General features: G+C 41.0%; 1 protein-coding gene across 1 annotated transcript; it reads left to right on the plus strand.

Annotated features, from left to right (window-relative positions):
• Positions 1-391: 391 nt before the first annotated feature.
• On the plus strand, positions 392-2859 carry LOC308093579 (neuromedin-U receptor 1-like; the record flags this gene model as incomplete). The annotated part of the gene is made up of 4 exons (XM_080439911.1): positions 392-700; positions 1000-1390; positions 1917-2150; positions 2561-2859. The coding sequence occupies 4 exons, from the start codon at positions 392-394 to the stop codon at positions 2857-2859; spliced, it is 1233 nt and encodes a 410-aa protein (XP_080296037.1).
• Positions 2860-17307: the final 14448 nt, after the last annotated feature.

Raw genomic sequence — 17307 nt, forward strand, 5'->3', positions numbered from 1 at the left:
TTTTCACTTAGTCTCTGTCAGGTGGAAACCTCATACGTCCAAAACTGTTACTTTTCAGGATTCAAATTCAAAAACAGCAAAAGTAGCAGATCGACAACTTCAAAACGTGTCGCTTCGTGCCACGTTTCGAGCTTGCAAATCTGCTTCTTTTGACACTTTTGTGTGACGCTGTAGTATGATCAAGTAGGGCATTATTTAACGAAAAAACACAAACAGTTAGAATATGGAGATAAGAGGTTTTTGCGCGACAGAAACGATTTGCTGTGTGCAAACAAGGTTATTTGGGCAATGTTCTGTTGACCACAGCATTATTACTTGACCTTTTATTTGCTCCACTAAAATCCATCAACACGTCTGACAGCAGCCATCTTACTTCTCCTCATCAGCCACCATGTCTGTGTTGAACTGCTCCTTCGTGACTCGCTCCACCACCTCAGACAGCGGCGGCGCCGCGGTGCACGATGACTTCGGCTGCCCCGAGGCAGCCGTGGCGTGTGGCATGAACCTGTCCTGGATCCTGGCCAACGCCAGTGCTCAAGACCTGGACGAAATGTGCCTGAGCGAAGTGGAGTACCTGGCGAAGTACCTGGGTCCCCCGCGGTCCCCCGCGTTCCTCCCCGTCTTCGTCATCTTCCTCGCCATCTTCGTGGTGGGCGCCCTGGGCAACGCTCTGACATGCGCCGTCATCATGCGTTACAAGGTGATTGTGGGAAAGGTTCAGCAGCAGGAGGGGTAATGAGAGATTCATCCTCCCAAGGGGACAACCAATAGACTTAGACGGTCCTTTGTGCCACTAGCTATGAAGATGTACCGAGGAACTTCTTAACCTTTTGAACCCCAACATGCCTAATCTGGGGGGGGCGGGGGGGATCGGACTATATTCAAACTAGAGAATTTGGTGGTTAAGAGTTCACTTCCACTCATCTAGAGGGTTTAAGCAGTTAATAACTGCTGTGCTGCCTTTGGCGACTGAATCAATAAGGTCTTCTCTTATCTAAGGTGATGCGAACCCCCACCAACTACTACCTGTTCAGCCTGGCCGTGTCCGACCTGCTGGTCCTGCTGATGGGCATGCCCATGGAGCTGTACGAGATGTGGCAGAACTACCCCTTCCTGCTGGGCGAGGAGGGCTGCTACTTCAAAACCTTCCTGCTGGAGACCGTCTGCTTCGCTTCGGTCCTCAACGTCACGGCGCTCAGCGCGGAGCGCTACATGGCGGTGCTGCACCCGCTCAAGGTCAAACACGCGACCACGCGCTCCCACGCCAAGCGGGTCATCCTGGCGCTCTGGGTGCTGTCCATGCTGTGTGCTGTGCCCAACACCAGCCTCCATGGGGTGGTGGTGCTGGCCCCGCGGTTTGGACGAGAATTCCCCCAGTCTGCCATGTGTAGTACGTATGAAATGTGACTTTATTTTAATTAAAATCTTTATAGTAGCCAATAATTTGTTCCCCGTAAAAACTAAGCTATGATGTATAAACAAACAAAAAAAAGACTAAGTATATTGACAATTTCGTCAACAAATAAAAACTAGCCAAAAATGTTAGGGAGGGACTAGTGGAGAAGAGATCCAGTAAAAATAACTAAAACAAGTCATTTTATATTTGGTTGCGCTGTCGCACTCTGAAAATAGCCGATCACATATCTCACAGCGCGTCGCAGCGCGTCGCAGCACGACAGCGTGCAATGCAGTGTAAAATCAGCCATTACGATCAACTGTAGATTTTGTTGATTATAATCTTATGATATTAAGTCGACTAAAACTAGACTAAAACTAAAACATTTCAGATGACTAAAATATGTCAAAAACTAAATGGATTTTTATCCAAAAGACTATGACTAAAACTAAATCGAAAATTGCTGTCAAAATCAACACTGCGTTGAAACCACTGTGTTTTCACAACATACTGTCTATAGCTCTGGTGAGACCATCCTGGATGTACCACCTGATCGCCCTGATCTCCACGCTGTTCTTCTTCCTGCTGCCGATGCTGTTGATCAGCGTGCTGTACCTGCTCATTGGGCTGCGGCTGCACAGGGAGCGTGTCATCACCATGGTTGAGTCCAGGCCCGGCGTCGTCAGGGACGGTCTCTCCTCCGCACACAGGCAGCAGCAGAGGACGAGAAACCGACAGGTCACCAAAATGCTGTGTAAGATAAGATGGCATTGCCATTGACTTTTTTTTTTTTTTTTTGCTAAAGAAAATCAAACACAGTTTAACCACATTAACCTTTTTTTTTGCCAAGGAAAATCAAACATAGTTTAACCACGTTAACCTTTTTTTTATTTTGCTAAGCAGAATATAAACATAGTTTAAGCACATAGGCAATGCAGTACTAACAGACACTTGATTTGTTCAACTATATGCACACTAGTGATGGGCATATCGATACTTGTATCGATATATCGATCGATTGTCTGAATATCGTTTGGTATCGATACTTAAAAAAACATATCGATACTTTTTAATCCGTTTCCGGTTTACATTGTAATCATGCCACCAACCATGCAGCCTGTGTGTCTGACCGTGTCCCCACCAAACCCTGTTTTTTCCTGCAAGGTGTCCTGGTCGTCGTGTTCGGCCTGTGCTGGGCTCCGTTCCACGTGGACCGCCTGCTGTACAGCTACATCGTCATCGACCCGTGGTCCATGCAGCACATCCGGCTCTTCGAGTGTGTCCACATCGCCTCCGGTGTGTGCTTCTACCTCAGCTCCGCCGTCAACCCCATCCTATACACCCTCATGTCCACCAGGTTCCGGGAGATGTTCAGACAGGTCACCTGCATGACCCCCGCGGCGTCGCAGAGCGCCCAGGTGACCCTGTGCGAGAGAACGCCACACAACAGAACCCAGAGGTAAAGGGACATTTCACTTTCAAACATGTTTTTAACGTCTCCTGGCTTTTGTGAGCACCCCCAGACAGTTATGAAGTTGCTTGATTCGGTATTTAGATATTTGATATTCATTTTAGCAGACACCCCCCCTTCCTATACAAACCCCCCATTGTAACTTCAAACTCCATTTTAACCATGACAGAAGCCCTATTTTTATTTTTCAATTATTCGAATATAGAGCTCGCATTGTATCACGTTGTGGGTTTGTTGATCTGCAATTAATTAGATTTTTTTAATACCTATTGACAAATCTCTTATAGGGTTAGGCTGGCACAAAGTATTTTCAGATAAGGGTCCGTGGCCAAATACATAAATTTGGGGGTCCTTGACATGAAAATGTTTGAGAACCACTGGCCAACACATTGTGCAACCCTAATGCCTAATTTATGTTATATGTGGTACAGTGGCGTCTCGCACCAACTGCTATTTTTGGTGTGTGACAGAGTTGTACGAAAAAGTATAAATCAGGCTTAATCTTGTCGTAGAGTTTGACAAGTCCTGAGAAAAAGATGATCCTGTTGTGGAATTATTTACGACCATAGACTGTGAAAAAAAAAATGGACAAAGCAAGCCCCATTGGTTTCTGCAGACCATTTTGAAGCCACTTTTTCGGCGAATTCAAATCCGCCATCTTTGAACTCCCTGTCCCAAAAACAAACCGTAAACGACTGGTATTGGCTGCCACCGCAGCGAGGGCGGGTCTTCACTCGGTAGAACCATGAAGCTCTAGAAACATACCTTTCTTCATCATATTTTTTTTTAATTAATGGGACATTAATTTACTAAACGCATATCATATCAAATTTTCAATTACCATATATGGTAATTGAAAGAAGACTTTAAACTAGCGACTGAAAGCTTAAAGTATTTATGACAATGTTTATTAAGGTAATAAAATCAAGTGTAAAGTCTGGCCAAAAACCCGCTTGAATAGAGAGTTATTGCTCCTGCAGCCAGCATGGGGGAAATAGCAAAACTAGTGGCCATTCATATGAACTGTCACTTCCTATATGGCCTTTATTTAGAAACCGGATGCTAGCCCCTTGGTTATGACTCAAACTGTTGGATCATGTCTGTCAGTTGTGAGAAAATCAAATAATGATGTGCACTTATAATTTGCCAAGAGGCTTCTGGTAAAATCATCATCTCCTAATTCAGTGGTTCTCAACGACCCCCAAAATTATATGATTTACAAAATATTTTGTTCCTGGGACGGGTGATGCTATGTTAACTAATTATGCTGGGGGCCCCCTGGGACCCCCCCAAGGACCCCTGGGAACCACTGTCCTAATGCATATTTTATTCTTAATACAATCCCAATTCCATATCGTTTGGATTTTGCAGCCTATTGGGTCTTTTCACTGCGTAATAAAAAATTATGTATTTATTTGTATATAGTGTGAAACATAATTTACAGCTGTAAAAATAGCATAAAGCATATTTCTTATAATTGATGGCTACGCTGATTATAAAATATTGTACAATCTTGCTACTATTGTCATTATGGCTTTTTTTGTTGTTAATTGCTTTGATGTTTTTGAAAGGGTGCATACAAGTACAGAATTACAGTGTTAATATTCATTGTTAATGTTCTCCTGGGGGCTTGTGTCTAATTAAAAGTAATTAGGCCTAGTGAAATGAGTTCATTATTTTTTCTCACTCATGTCCATATTATCACAATAAAAAGGAGAGAGAGAAACGATTGCTTGTCATACGACCAACAGGCTACTCTTTCAGAGATGATTTTGAATGCAAATGTATTGAATAATTTTCTCCCAATGCCTCTGAGAATATTGTGTATTTCTGTTCATTAATATAATTGTACTCCGCCGTTCTCCTTTGGAATGACAATTCAAAGGTGGCAATAGACCCAATCCTCCCAATTAGGCACACAGTTATTTTGGTATTCGGAATTCTCCGGATAGCTTGCAACTATCAATTTCTAAGGTTTTCCTGAAACAGCAGGCTTCTGCAGATCATTCACTATTGTAACATTGATAGTCTAAATCCGGGGTCCTCAAAAATGCTCAGGCCAAGGACCCCTTATCTGTGAGAGAGATGAAGCAGGGAACCCCCCCACTACATATTGTATACAATTGTGTCACAGATTCAAAACATTTGGTCATCGGTGTTGTGTAAATTAATGTTTTGCTTTTTGTTTGTTTTTTGTTAATCTGTTCTATATGATGGATTCATGTTAATGTGCACTTTCAGCCTTTCAACCACTTAAACCCTCAATGCCGTTGGCTCTGTACTTGGTCTGCTCTTTTTTTTACCTCTGCAAAACTCTTTGCCGAAAATAGCCGTTCTACGTTATGAGCTTGTAGATCTGCTATTTTCGGCTAATGTTCTCCTCAGAATAGGGATGCTAGGGTTCAAGTGGTTAATGTAAAAAAGAAGTTCCTATTACACAGAGATTTGGTGGCCCCTCTGTAGTAACTCTGAGGACCCCCTAGGGTTCCCGGACCCCCTGTTGAAGACACCTGGTCTAAATACAACATGTAAATAGCTGGATATTGACTAAAAACAGAGTCACCACTCTTTATAAAGCTGCTTGAGGACTCATATTCTTGTATACCTCAAAACAAGCAAAAACGCCCGGCACAAAATGCAATTATGCTGGAATAGCAAGAACAAGTAACAATGATACTTCTCAGTGTGTTACATATAGACTACACTAGATTCTGAAGACTGAAGTATTATTCTTTTCCATGTTATTTTTTTTGGCTTGCATTATATTTTCAAATCTTATTTGGTTTCAAATAAACTAAACTGCCTGCCAATGGCTTGATATGTAATTGATAATTAAGGCACACTGATGTGCCAAATGTTGAGTCAATCATCCCATCAAGCCAATGTTCATCTCCCATTGGCACAAACCTAATCTCTGGACAGATTACGCTGACAGCAGCACCACTGCTGTAGTGTTGTTGTTAGTAGGGATAAACCATAGACAGTCAAAAGAATGGACAGAGCAGAGTGACGCCATTGGTTTCTACAGACCGTAAACGAAGCCTATTTCTCAGCAATTTCAAGTCCGCCATCTTTCTATATCACACGCGTGCATGCGTGCGCATACAGCACCCGCAACCTAAAACGTGTTCCCACGGCCCTGGACATGCAGCGAGGACCTCCCTAGGGAGACGCTAATAGATGCCCGAACCACCTAGCTGGCTCCTTTCCGAGCAAAGGAGTAGCGTCGACTTCCACGACTTCGCCTCGAGATCCTGTCCATGAATATCACAAACAGGATAGGTGACATGGCGCTATCAGGCTCTGCTCCTGTCGGGGAGGGTGGGTCTGATGTCATTGGGTTTAGGAGTTCCACAAAGTGTTCCTTCCACCGCCCTACGACTTCCTCACTTGACGTCAGCAGAGTCCCGTCCTTGCTGTACACAGCTTGGATGGTTCCTCGAATCCTATACTTCATTTACTGTACATGACATTCACCCATTTCAACAAAGAATAAAATGAGCAGAGTTCGGAGATTTTACGTGGGTAGAATATTTAGTAGCATGAAAAAGAAAACAACAATACAATATACTGCAGAGCTTTTGCATGATTACCAGTGTGCAGACTTTATTTCTTCTTTGAATATTTAGTAGCCCACAGGTGAGCAGTACAAACCCTGACTCTCCTGGGTACAGATATGCAAATCTCAGTCGTTTGATGACCGTCCGCTATACATATCACCACAAACATAGGCTACTATAGTGATATAGACACTGACACTAATATCGACACTGTCGGGTGGAAACCTCATTGTGTCCAAAACTGTGACTTTTCAGGATTCAAATTCAAACGTAGCAAACGTATCAGATCTACACGCTCAAAACGCGCCGCGAGCTTCCAGATATGCTACTTTTGATGTTTTTGTGTGACGCTGTAGTATGATCAAGTGGGGCGTTAATTTACGGGGGGAGAAAAACAACACAAAAAGTTAGAATATGGAGAAAAGAGGTTTCTGCCCGACAGCAACACTGTATGTTTGTGAGTCCAGCGCTGCTCTGGTTTGCTGCTGTGCTGTGGGGAGGCAACATGAAAGCAAGGCAATGATGAGGCCCGGAAGATTCACTGTCGTTGGCCTACTTCTAAAGCCTGTGCATGGACAGCCGGGAGGAGGAGGAGGTGGAGGAGGAGGAGGAGAGGAGAATAACATCTCTGAACTGATCTCCATGCTGCTGGACCAGACTACTCTCATCTTTGAAGTGCTTTCATCCCCCCCCCCAAGCTTCAGCACAGAGCGTTTTAATCAACACCAATCCGGCTTTAATGTACAGCAGTGATCCTCAACTCTTTTATTTTATTTATTCATCTCCAGGACCCCCGGTATTAGGAATTAGGCGATGGACCCCCTTTTGTTATCTCATGGGACCACAATCTGTCCTCAGTCCTCAGTGGTAATTTAACTCAGTGCAAAAGAAATTGTAGCAATAATTTGCTCCCCCCCAACAAGAGAACCAGTGCTGTACAGTACTGTATGTCACCTGCACGAATGTTGCCCTGCTCTTTTGGATGGCTGTTTGTACGACTCACAGGATTCAACAGTCAGCATGGGAACCCAAACATCAACGGCTCACACAATGGGGAGATATTGGGCTTATATGTGCTGACAGGGCTACTCGCTAGGAGGACTCTTTGGACTTCAAGGTAGGGTAAGTGATATTTTTTGGTTAAAACAAAACGTTTTTTGTTGAAAGGTTAGAGCTATGTAACTTTCCTCTTCTACCCCGGATTTGAATCCAGTTTCCTGCTTATGTTTACATTGAGCTAATAGAGCCGGCCTGCTTGCTCAGGGGATAAATTGAATCTTGACCTTCAGGTCAAAATTCATGACAGATTCATACATGACCTTTGACACAATCTAAATGTCTCAATAGAAGAGCAGGGAGACAAAATACAACCACCCCAATAGTATAAGTTATATTGTATTAACTCATTCACTGCCAGATTTCTTTCTGGCTGCGTTTGCCCACTGCCAGCAATTTTCGTTTTGTTTTTAACTTTCAACAGGTCACAAAAAAATGATATTCATTATGATCGCATGTCCAGTGTACGCATGTCCAGTGTTAACACACGTGCTAAACATTCCAATCGGCTCGTCTACTTCTCATGCAGCCCCATTTCTGGTCAAAGATGCACGGTTCTCTTACTTTTTCAGCTCGCCACAGAAAATGTACATCCCTTATGATCGCGTGTCCGACTGTTGGTAAACACACAGGGTACGTGTGTGTGTCACCCAGAGAAAAAATATTCCATCTGCGACATTCCCTTCTCCTGTAGCAGCAGTTTTCAGCAGAGTTAAACAGGAAGCGGACGGAAACAGAAATCTTGGATTGAAGTTATTTCCGTATCCAGGTGAGGTACAGTGAAAATGGTCACTGCGGGTGATAAAGAACAGTGCGATCCTTTATAAAATCAAATCAAATAGAAAATTACGTTTATTATGTCCGTGGCAGAATTGGACATTGGGAAAAAATATGTTTTTTTCCAGTGAGTATTGTTAATATTGATTACTAATTGACGCAATGATTACTATTTTCCAGATAGTAATCATTGCTATAGAGTGTTTTGTTCAGTCACAGGGGTCTCCTTGTCTCTCCAGCTCTTTAAAGGAGAGATCCGGACATTTTAAGTGTTATCTTTGATGTGTCGCTAATCACTCACCATCATTGAAAGGGACGTTGAGTTATTCCAGAGAGTCCCCTGTCGTCCAGTCTGACGACCCCCTCCGTTGGCATAATGGGAGCCCGTGTAAGAGTGAAAATCGTCTATTATAACCGATGTAAAGTTAGTTTTTTCTCTACTACTGCTCATCGTGGAGTCTCATGATACTCAAACATGCACTGAATGTCGCGAACGAGCTACCGTTCGTGCAGAACGAGATGACGCTGGTTGCTTATTTCTTCCACAGACGCCAGGTTCTCCCCCTCCGTTATGCCAACGGAGGGGGTCGTCAGACTGGACGACAGGGGACTCTCTGGAATAACTCAACGTCCCTTTCAATGTTGGTGAGTGATTAGCGACACATCAAAGATAACACTTAAAATGTCCGGATCTCTCCTTTAACCCTTCCATTGTGTTAGGGTCTTTTTTGACCCGTTTTCAAGTTTGAATAGGTAAAAAGTAGGCCTACCCTTTACATTTCTTTATTGGAACGAGGCTTCATGATATCCTCAGAAATAGTCATTTTAACGCAACAAAATTATTTATCATCATATTAATTAAATCAGATGTTCTAAAAAAAAGAGTGACACTTGTGGTGTTAGGGTCCGATTTTTTTTTGGGAAATGTGTTCTAATTATTATTCTTAATTATTCTATTATAGCTAGATAACATCATTATCCATTGCCTTTATTATAGGAAATGTAATGAGTGAATTTTAACATTTTTATAATAGAAAATGAGATATTTTGAAAGATGAAACCCTAGCCCTAACCCAACATAATATTTTAAAAAGTGTTTACATGGATATGAATGCATTACAAGTCAGCTATGAGGTGGGAGAAAAAAATATATGAAAATACTTATTTTTTGAGTATTTTGGGCTGATTTAAATCACGGGTCAAATTTGACCCGCTAACACCACAAGTGGATGCAGTTTTCTAACACAATGCAAGGGTTAATAAACAGAAAATACATTGTCAAGAAGGTGACACATTCTCAGCCAATCAGAGAATGTTTAATCTGTATCCTGTCTGAGTTATCTATTCTGATTGGACAAAATTGGTATCCTAACCTGAAAATGCATGTTCTGTTTATTAAAAAGCTGGAGAGACATGGAGACTCCTGTTACTGAACAAACACTATATAGCAATGAGTACTATCAGAATATAGAGATATTTAACACTTATTTTACCCAAAGAAAGCCACTTACCCTACCTTTCACTTTATATTCATTTGAAACGGGGTGCAACAGCTTATCGCACCAATGGATTTAATCAATTATAAAAAGTTACCGATAATCAATTTAAATAAAGATTATTGGGGGGGGGGGGGTTAAATTGAACTTTTTTGTTTCAAAAGTATGTAAAATAGCAAAGCACACAATATGCAACACATTCCTGCAAGCTCGAAACGCCACGCAAAGCGACACGTTTTGAGCTTGCAGATCTGCTATACTTTTGAAACTTTTGTGTCACGCTGTAGTATGATCAAGTAGGGCATTGATTTGCAAAAAAAAACCAAAAGGTTAAAATATGGAGACAAGAGGTTTCTGCCCGACAGCAACGATATCTATCAATATACATTTAACTTAACCTTTTACAGAGGCTTCCAGAGCATTGCAAATATATCTGGTTTGAGGCTACATCTAGCAGCTTCCTCCACTCTTGATGTAATCACTGCACAGTTCCTTTCTGCAATAGGGTCATCATTTAAAAACTTCTGATTTTAAATCATATACATATAACTGCATGAAAACGAAGAAAATGATGTTGCCGTTTAGGTGGACTAGTATGTAATTATGAAAAGTTGTCCCGTATCCGTTGTCCTATACCTTTACATTATTCAGTGTATGCATACTTGTGCATTTGATACAGGATATTTTGTTTATGCTGTACTGTATATCATTCTCCCACTGTCACCGAGGTCACGTTAGCAGTGCCAGTGCATTAAACAGCTCAGTGACAGGTTGATGACACCAACATGTGAATGATGATGTTGGCAAAGACTCGGCAAAGATAAAAAACGGTCCGGGAAGGTTATACGGGACCGTGGAATCCCAGCACAACTTCTCAATTGTGCTGTCGCTGCACTCTTCTTAGTATGTCTATAATATCATCTCTGTCGGGTGGAAAGATCTTATCTCTGTATTCTAACTTTTTGTGTTTTTTTTTGGTAAATGAATGCCCTCCTTGATCATACTACAGCGCAGCGTCACACAAAAGTATCAAAAGTAGCAGATCTGATGCGTTTCAAGCTTGTAGAGCTGCTACTTTTTTATTTGAATCCTGAAAAGTAACAGTTCAGTCAGGAACACTCTACTCAAAGTCGATTTAACCATTTATTGCAACAAATGGAATACAGTTCAGCTTGGCATTAAAGGCTCCGCTATTGGAGATACAGTATCCCTGAATTTTGTCCAAGCAGCATGCTTAGCAAAATCAGGGAATGTTAAGCAAAACCCCCATAAGGATACAATAGCAAACAATAAGCAACACAATGACATATTAGTTTGAATTAGCTTGAAAGCCGTATTTAAAGGAACCTCTTTGTTAAGGCGGGAGCTCTGATTGGAGTATGAATGCGTGACGTAATGACCAGCATAGCAGAGCTGTGAATGGGGAATAGGAGGCTAGGCTGATGTTCACATCAGCTGACTGACAGCCGATTACAAGTGCAAGACTTCCGTGTCCTGCATGAACTAATGCTATGCTTCATTTTTGGACATTTTCCACCCCACAGAGGCGATTATGCTCTTCAGCCAATTTGACTGGTGTTTTAAATGTGTTTGGCGTGGTGGGACAGGCCAGAAACACATTTATTTAATAGAGAATGACATTGTCTATGGTGCATGTTAATCTAAATATAGCTTGGTTTAATTAACAAGTTCAAAGTAGGGTTAAAGGTACAATACATTAGAGTCAAACAGGACACCTGCTTGTGGAAATAGAAATAAATTAAGTGAAATAAATACATTTATATTAAATAAGCTTGTATTATCATTTGAAAGGTTAACTGTGTACTTATATTTATCCATGGTTTTGTTTAGTTTTTAGTTTTTGTCTCCGCCAGGCCAAAGGCATGGCGAGAGTATGTTTTGCACCCTGTCCGTCCGTCCGTCCGTCCGTCCGTCCGCCAGTCCGTCTGTCATTCTGTCTGTGTACAGCTAATGTCCGGCACCGTTGGCTTGATTGCAGCGAAACTGTGCACACACACTCCCTGGATGCCAATTCAGAACCACTGCCCCAAATTATTCACATGAGCCTGTTATAGCGCCACCAGCGCCACCAGGAGGCCACTTTGTTTTGCGAGTGACGAGTGGCAAGAGTACTTTTGTTTTTACAGTACTCCTACAGATTTTATCCAAACATCACGCAAATCGCTACACAGTATCTCTACTCAGTCATTAAACAAAACAGGTCTTTAAGATTTTTCATATTCCATCCTGATTGACTAAAAATGGCTTCCAAAGTTTGCAGGATTGGTCCGTTTTGAACTAAATGTCTCAAATCATGAACACAGCGTGCAATTTCCGTGAAATTTTGCACGTACATTTCCACTAGGCTGAGGAAGAAATGCCACTGGAAATCAGCCTCATGGTGGCGCTATTACAGGCCGATTCGTGTTTTTACCTATAACTGCAGGGATCTGTGTAAAACTTTGTATGTGCACTCGCTAGAGGCCAAGGACTGGATTGGAAAAATTGATATATTACTCCTTCAGATTTTATCAAAATTTCACACAAATCGGTATACATGATCTCTATAGTCATGTGATCAAGACGGATCTGTTTGATTTTTCATATACCATCCTGATTGGCTAAGATTGATATCTAAAGTTTGCAGGAGTGGTCCATTTTCAACAAAATGCCGCAAATGATGAACGCAGCGTCCGATTGCAGTGAAATTTTGCACGCACATTCGCACTACGTTGGGGAACAAAGGCCATCCTTTCAACATTTGTCATTATAGCGCCACCAGGAGGCCGATTTTGTATACAAATAAATAAATGTGTTACTCCTACAAATGTTGTCCAAACATCACGCAAATCGGTACATATTATTTCTTTAGTCAAGTGATCAAGACCGATCCGTCCGATCCGTCCGATTTATCACATTCCAGCTTGATTGGCGAATTCCCAACATTGCTGGTCCACAATAACCTACCTGACCTGGCTGGCAGAGACGTGTGCTCCGAGGAGCACTTTTTCTAGTTTCTCTCTCTTTTATTCTCATTAATATTTTATCTTTTTTGACTGAGTTGTGTTTTGTTTCTCTAAAATGTCAATTACTGTCTGAGGTTGAGCAGGTTTTTGAGGCTTTTTTCTAAACTGTAGTTACTTATTTGGGCTTGTTTCCTAATGTTGTTTAAACCAGTGTTCTCAAACATTTTCATGTCAAGGACCCCCAAATGTATGTATTTCTCCATGGATCCCCCCCCCCCCATCTAAAAGTATTTTGAGACCAGATTTGTGTTAAAATGAGTAAAAAAATATTCAAAATGTATCACTTTTTTTCAAGATTTATTTTGAAAATAGCAGATCTACAAGCTCACAATGTGCCGCATCGCGACGCGTTGTGAGCTTGTAGATCGTCTATTTTCAAATATCCGCTACTCATGTGGCCTAGCTTCTTTTGGGCTTGTTTTCATAGACCTAGTGAAGTTGTTTAATTCTCACAAAATCTGACAACACTGGTGCCCAGCCTCTGAAAATAGCTTTATGGAAGAAACACATTCACAGCTCACATGCTCTGAGAAACAAGCTGAGAACAGGGAACCAAAAAACAACCTCCTTTGCGTTGTGAGAAGAATAATTCAACATCTTGTTGTCTTTTTTCTCTCTGTGACAGCAGCATGTTCTTTGTTCCTATAGTGCTGAGCAACCAATGCTCTCTGAGACAGATTTAAATGAATTGTCCCATGAGGAAGTGCCACTATACACCAAACATGTGTTTGATTGCTTTTACTGAAGGAAACACCTTGTTAACGGTAGCTGAGCTATTCACAGCTACACAGTATGGTTGACTCAACAAGTTAATTAGTAGTAAAACTTAATGAATCTCCACCAGGCCCCAATGCTGCTTGTTAAGCACACCAGCAATATTCTCAGCTCTATATATCCTTGTGGTTCAGCGAGATGTTCAGCGAGATATGGGGCATTAATTTATACAATGAATCTGGTTAGGTGTAATGTCCATGGGTCCTACAGTATATGTCTCCTTTAATATGCCTAAATTTATATTCTATTTATCTATATATCATGGATTGCACTGTGATACTTCCTACATAACTCGTTGCTACCATTTGTTTTTACTTATAATACTTATAATGTAGATTTGAGTCTCAGGATAGTTTATCATAGCAGCGCAAATTGTACAATACTTGATTTGTTATGAATCATTGTGGATGCTTCAGGAAAATATTGTTTGTGTGATAGTGTGATAGTGTGTTAAACTGGTTTTGATGCTATATTAACTCATTTTGTTGGGAACCCCCTGGAAATTCCTCAAGGACCCCTTGGGGCCTACGGACCCCACTTTGAGAACAATTGCCCTACAGTGTGTGTTTGTAGCCTACTTGCCTCTGATCTATATCATTGCTATCTCCATATTTGAACTTTTTGTTTTTTTCCCCGTAAATTAACGTCCTACTTGAGCATACTACAGCGTCACACAAAAGTATCAAAAGTAGCTACCAGATCTGCAAGCTCGCGTTTTGAGCTTGTAGATCTGATACTTTTGCTGTTTTTGAAATTGAATCCTGAAAAGTAACAGTTTTGGACATGTGAGGTTTCCACCCGACAGAGACGATACGTAGACATGGTTCTTACTGCTGAGTCACAATGATGGTTGTTCAGACTCAGTCGTTTGTATAATGCAAGGAATGACAGATTCAAACATCCCTGTGTGTAGCATTACAGATAATCAGAAACATAAATAACGCACATCCTCCGTTCCTTGGCGCTGAGCTTTGAACTGTACAGACAGTAATAATAAAACAAAGGTATGGCTCGCAACTCACTTTGATGCTCCAGGTTTTATTTCACAACAAACAGCTGATACGACGTTTCGACCCTTTCGGTCTTTTTCAAGTATAAACAAGAACAGGAAATGACCTCTTTTTATACAGGAATAAATGATTTTGGTTACCAGCCCCACCTGGTGATCAGGGGCGGTACCAAGACTTATTAAACATTTTGTCAAGAGACAAGTAGAGACGATTTTTTTCAGAAACAGACAGATACTTTAAAAAATATGTTTAAAACAAGAGGGTACACACAGGACATTGTAGACAAGGCAGCATTGAAGGTATGCCAAAAAACCCAGGAAGAATGTTTACAATCTACGAAAAATAAAAACACGTCTGTACAACCTATACAGTGTGTCACACAATACTCACCTCTAGGCAATTGTTTTAAGAAAACTATAAAAAAAACATTGGCATCTTCTTAGTTCTGATCCAACATTGGACAAATCTTTCCAGATCCCCCCTAGGCTACTATACAGGAGAGCACATAATATCAGAGACATTGTGGTGAAATCAGATCTACCTCCTAAAAAACTCCACACTTTCCTAGATGACTTACCAGATGGTAATCGACGTTGTGGTTTGTGTGCCCTATGTCATTTTACAGAAAAATGCAACTTTTTCTATCACCCGTCAACGGGGCAAGAGATAAAAATAAGAGGCAAAATAACATGTACAACGAATAATGTAATCTCTCAAGAACAGATTCTGCTCTGCGTTGGAATCTGTCGTGAAGGTTCGTCATAAAGTGTACACACTGGGCTACAAGTGGGCGTGCCTTCAGATCAGGAAGCAGGCCGCGCTTTACCCAATCAAATGTAGTGGGCGGGATTTACGTGTCCGCCGATCATTCCCCACTCGAAACCAACCGAAACTAATTTAACAATAGCGTCCGCGGAGCAGACAAAACCACGAAAAGATATTCACATTTTAACTTGCTCTTTTATCATAGAAACAAGTGGGCTTATAACCAAAACGATCCATGTTCTCTGGGAGAAGTGGTGTTAGTGTTCCGTGTAGACATATTGTTAGTGGGAATGAAAACATAGTCGCACCACCGGAAGTGAAACGCTGAAGGCAGACCAAAACCCCGGTTTCCTTGCGCACGGGTGCTACGTCGTCATTGTCCCAGAGCCAAGTGAGAGAGTACAAACAGCAGAGGGCGCTGTTTTTCCTTCTCATTTGGTTCTGGGTTCCCAGATTGCGAATAATGTAATCTATCTACTTAGATGTCCATGTGGGAAAGCGTATGTGGGTAAGACAACACGTGCATTAAAAACATGCATTGCTGAACACAGGAGTACAATACGTAATGGGGACGAAAAAAGCCCAGTAGCTTTACATTTTAAAAAGGCACACCACAATGTCTCATCTTTAAGATACCTAGGAATAGAGAAAGTGCATCTTCCGAGACGAGGGGGAGATATAGACAATCTCCTACTGAGGAGGGAAGTATGGTGGATCCATTATCTTAAAATCATGGCACCAACAGGACTCAGTGAGGACTTTGATATTAGGCCATATTTATAAACAAGCCAAGGAAGGGAGTTGTGTATGTGTAGGTTATAAAACGTTAACTTTTCTTTTCCTTTTGTTGTTTGTGTTTTTTGCTTGTAACTTGTGGTACACAGTGGATAGGATCTGGACCAAAAAAAAGATATATAGTTTTTAAGGAGTATTTCTTGAGAAATGCATGTCATGAAATGTATTTTTTGGAGGAATATTTTTTGGAAAATATTTGTCAGCAGATAGTAAGCATAGTCCTTATTACCTGTCTGTTGAATCAAATGAATTGAGTCTTCTACTGTTTTTAAAACTTGTATCTTTACTAAAGTCTTTTTTCTAAAAAATGGTTGTAAAAAATCAAGAAAATGTTCTAAAAATACTTTGTAAAATGTAAAAGATGAAATGTTGTCTTTTGATAAGTTGTCTCTTGACAAAATGTTTAATAAGTCTTTCGAAAGGGTCGAAACGTCGTATCAGCTGTTTGTTGTGAAATAAAACCTGGAGCATCAAAGTGAGTTGCGAGCCATATCTTTGTTTTAGCATTACAGATAAGCCACAGAACATCACCTGGTTAGCGTACATTAGTACAGCAGCATGAAGCCATATTTTGTCTTTAGTGTGACAAGAATAGTAAGAATGGAAACGGCTACGTCGGGCAGCATAGGAATACAAGAAGCAATTAAAAGCAGAAAGAGGCAATTATCTAGCACACAAGGACTGGATTTGGGCAAGAAATGCATTTGTGTTGGAAAAGGAAATATTATTCTTTAAAGTGGTGATGATTTGAGGGTCATGTGAAGACAAGCTTACAGTTCAGCCAAGGTGCACCATCATTGGTTGGTAATTAACAGAGCAAAACAAAATAATAAATATTAAGGATAAATAGGCCATATGTGTGTCACACTATGGTACTACCCCCTTTAACAATGCCACAGGAATTGTTTTGCTAATATGCACGAAAGAAAAGTATAATCTATGGAACTATTAAATGCCCTTTCTCATGGAAGAAACTAGAATAAAAAGACTAATTTCCCTTAGTAAATTGTGAGATGTGAAGCCAATTGTCACTGGCAGGGATTCATTTTATCTTCTGCTATCGGGTGTGCAGTTAATTATGCTGGTATATTTCAAGAACGTATTATGGCTCCTCTGCTTAATTACACTTATCTTTTATGACGCCACATTTAAAATGATAATAGCACTACTTGTGAAATACT

The sequence above is a fragment of the Gymnoscopelus braueri genome, assembly GCF_963280865.1.
Source record: "Gymnoscopelus braueri genome assembly, chromosome: 10".
Taxonomy (NCBI): domain Eukaryota; kingdom Metazoa; phylum Chordata; class Actinopteri; order Myctophiformes; family Myctophidae; genus Gymnoscopelus; species Gymnoscopelus braueri.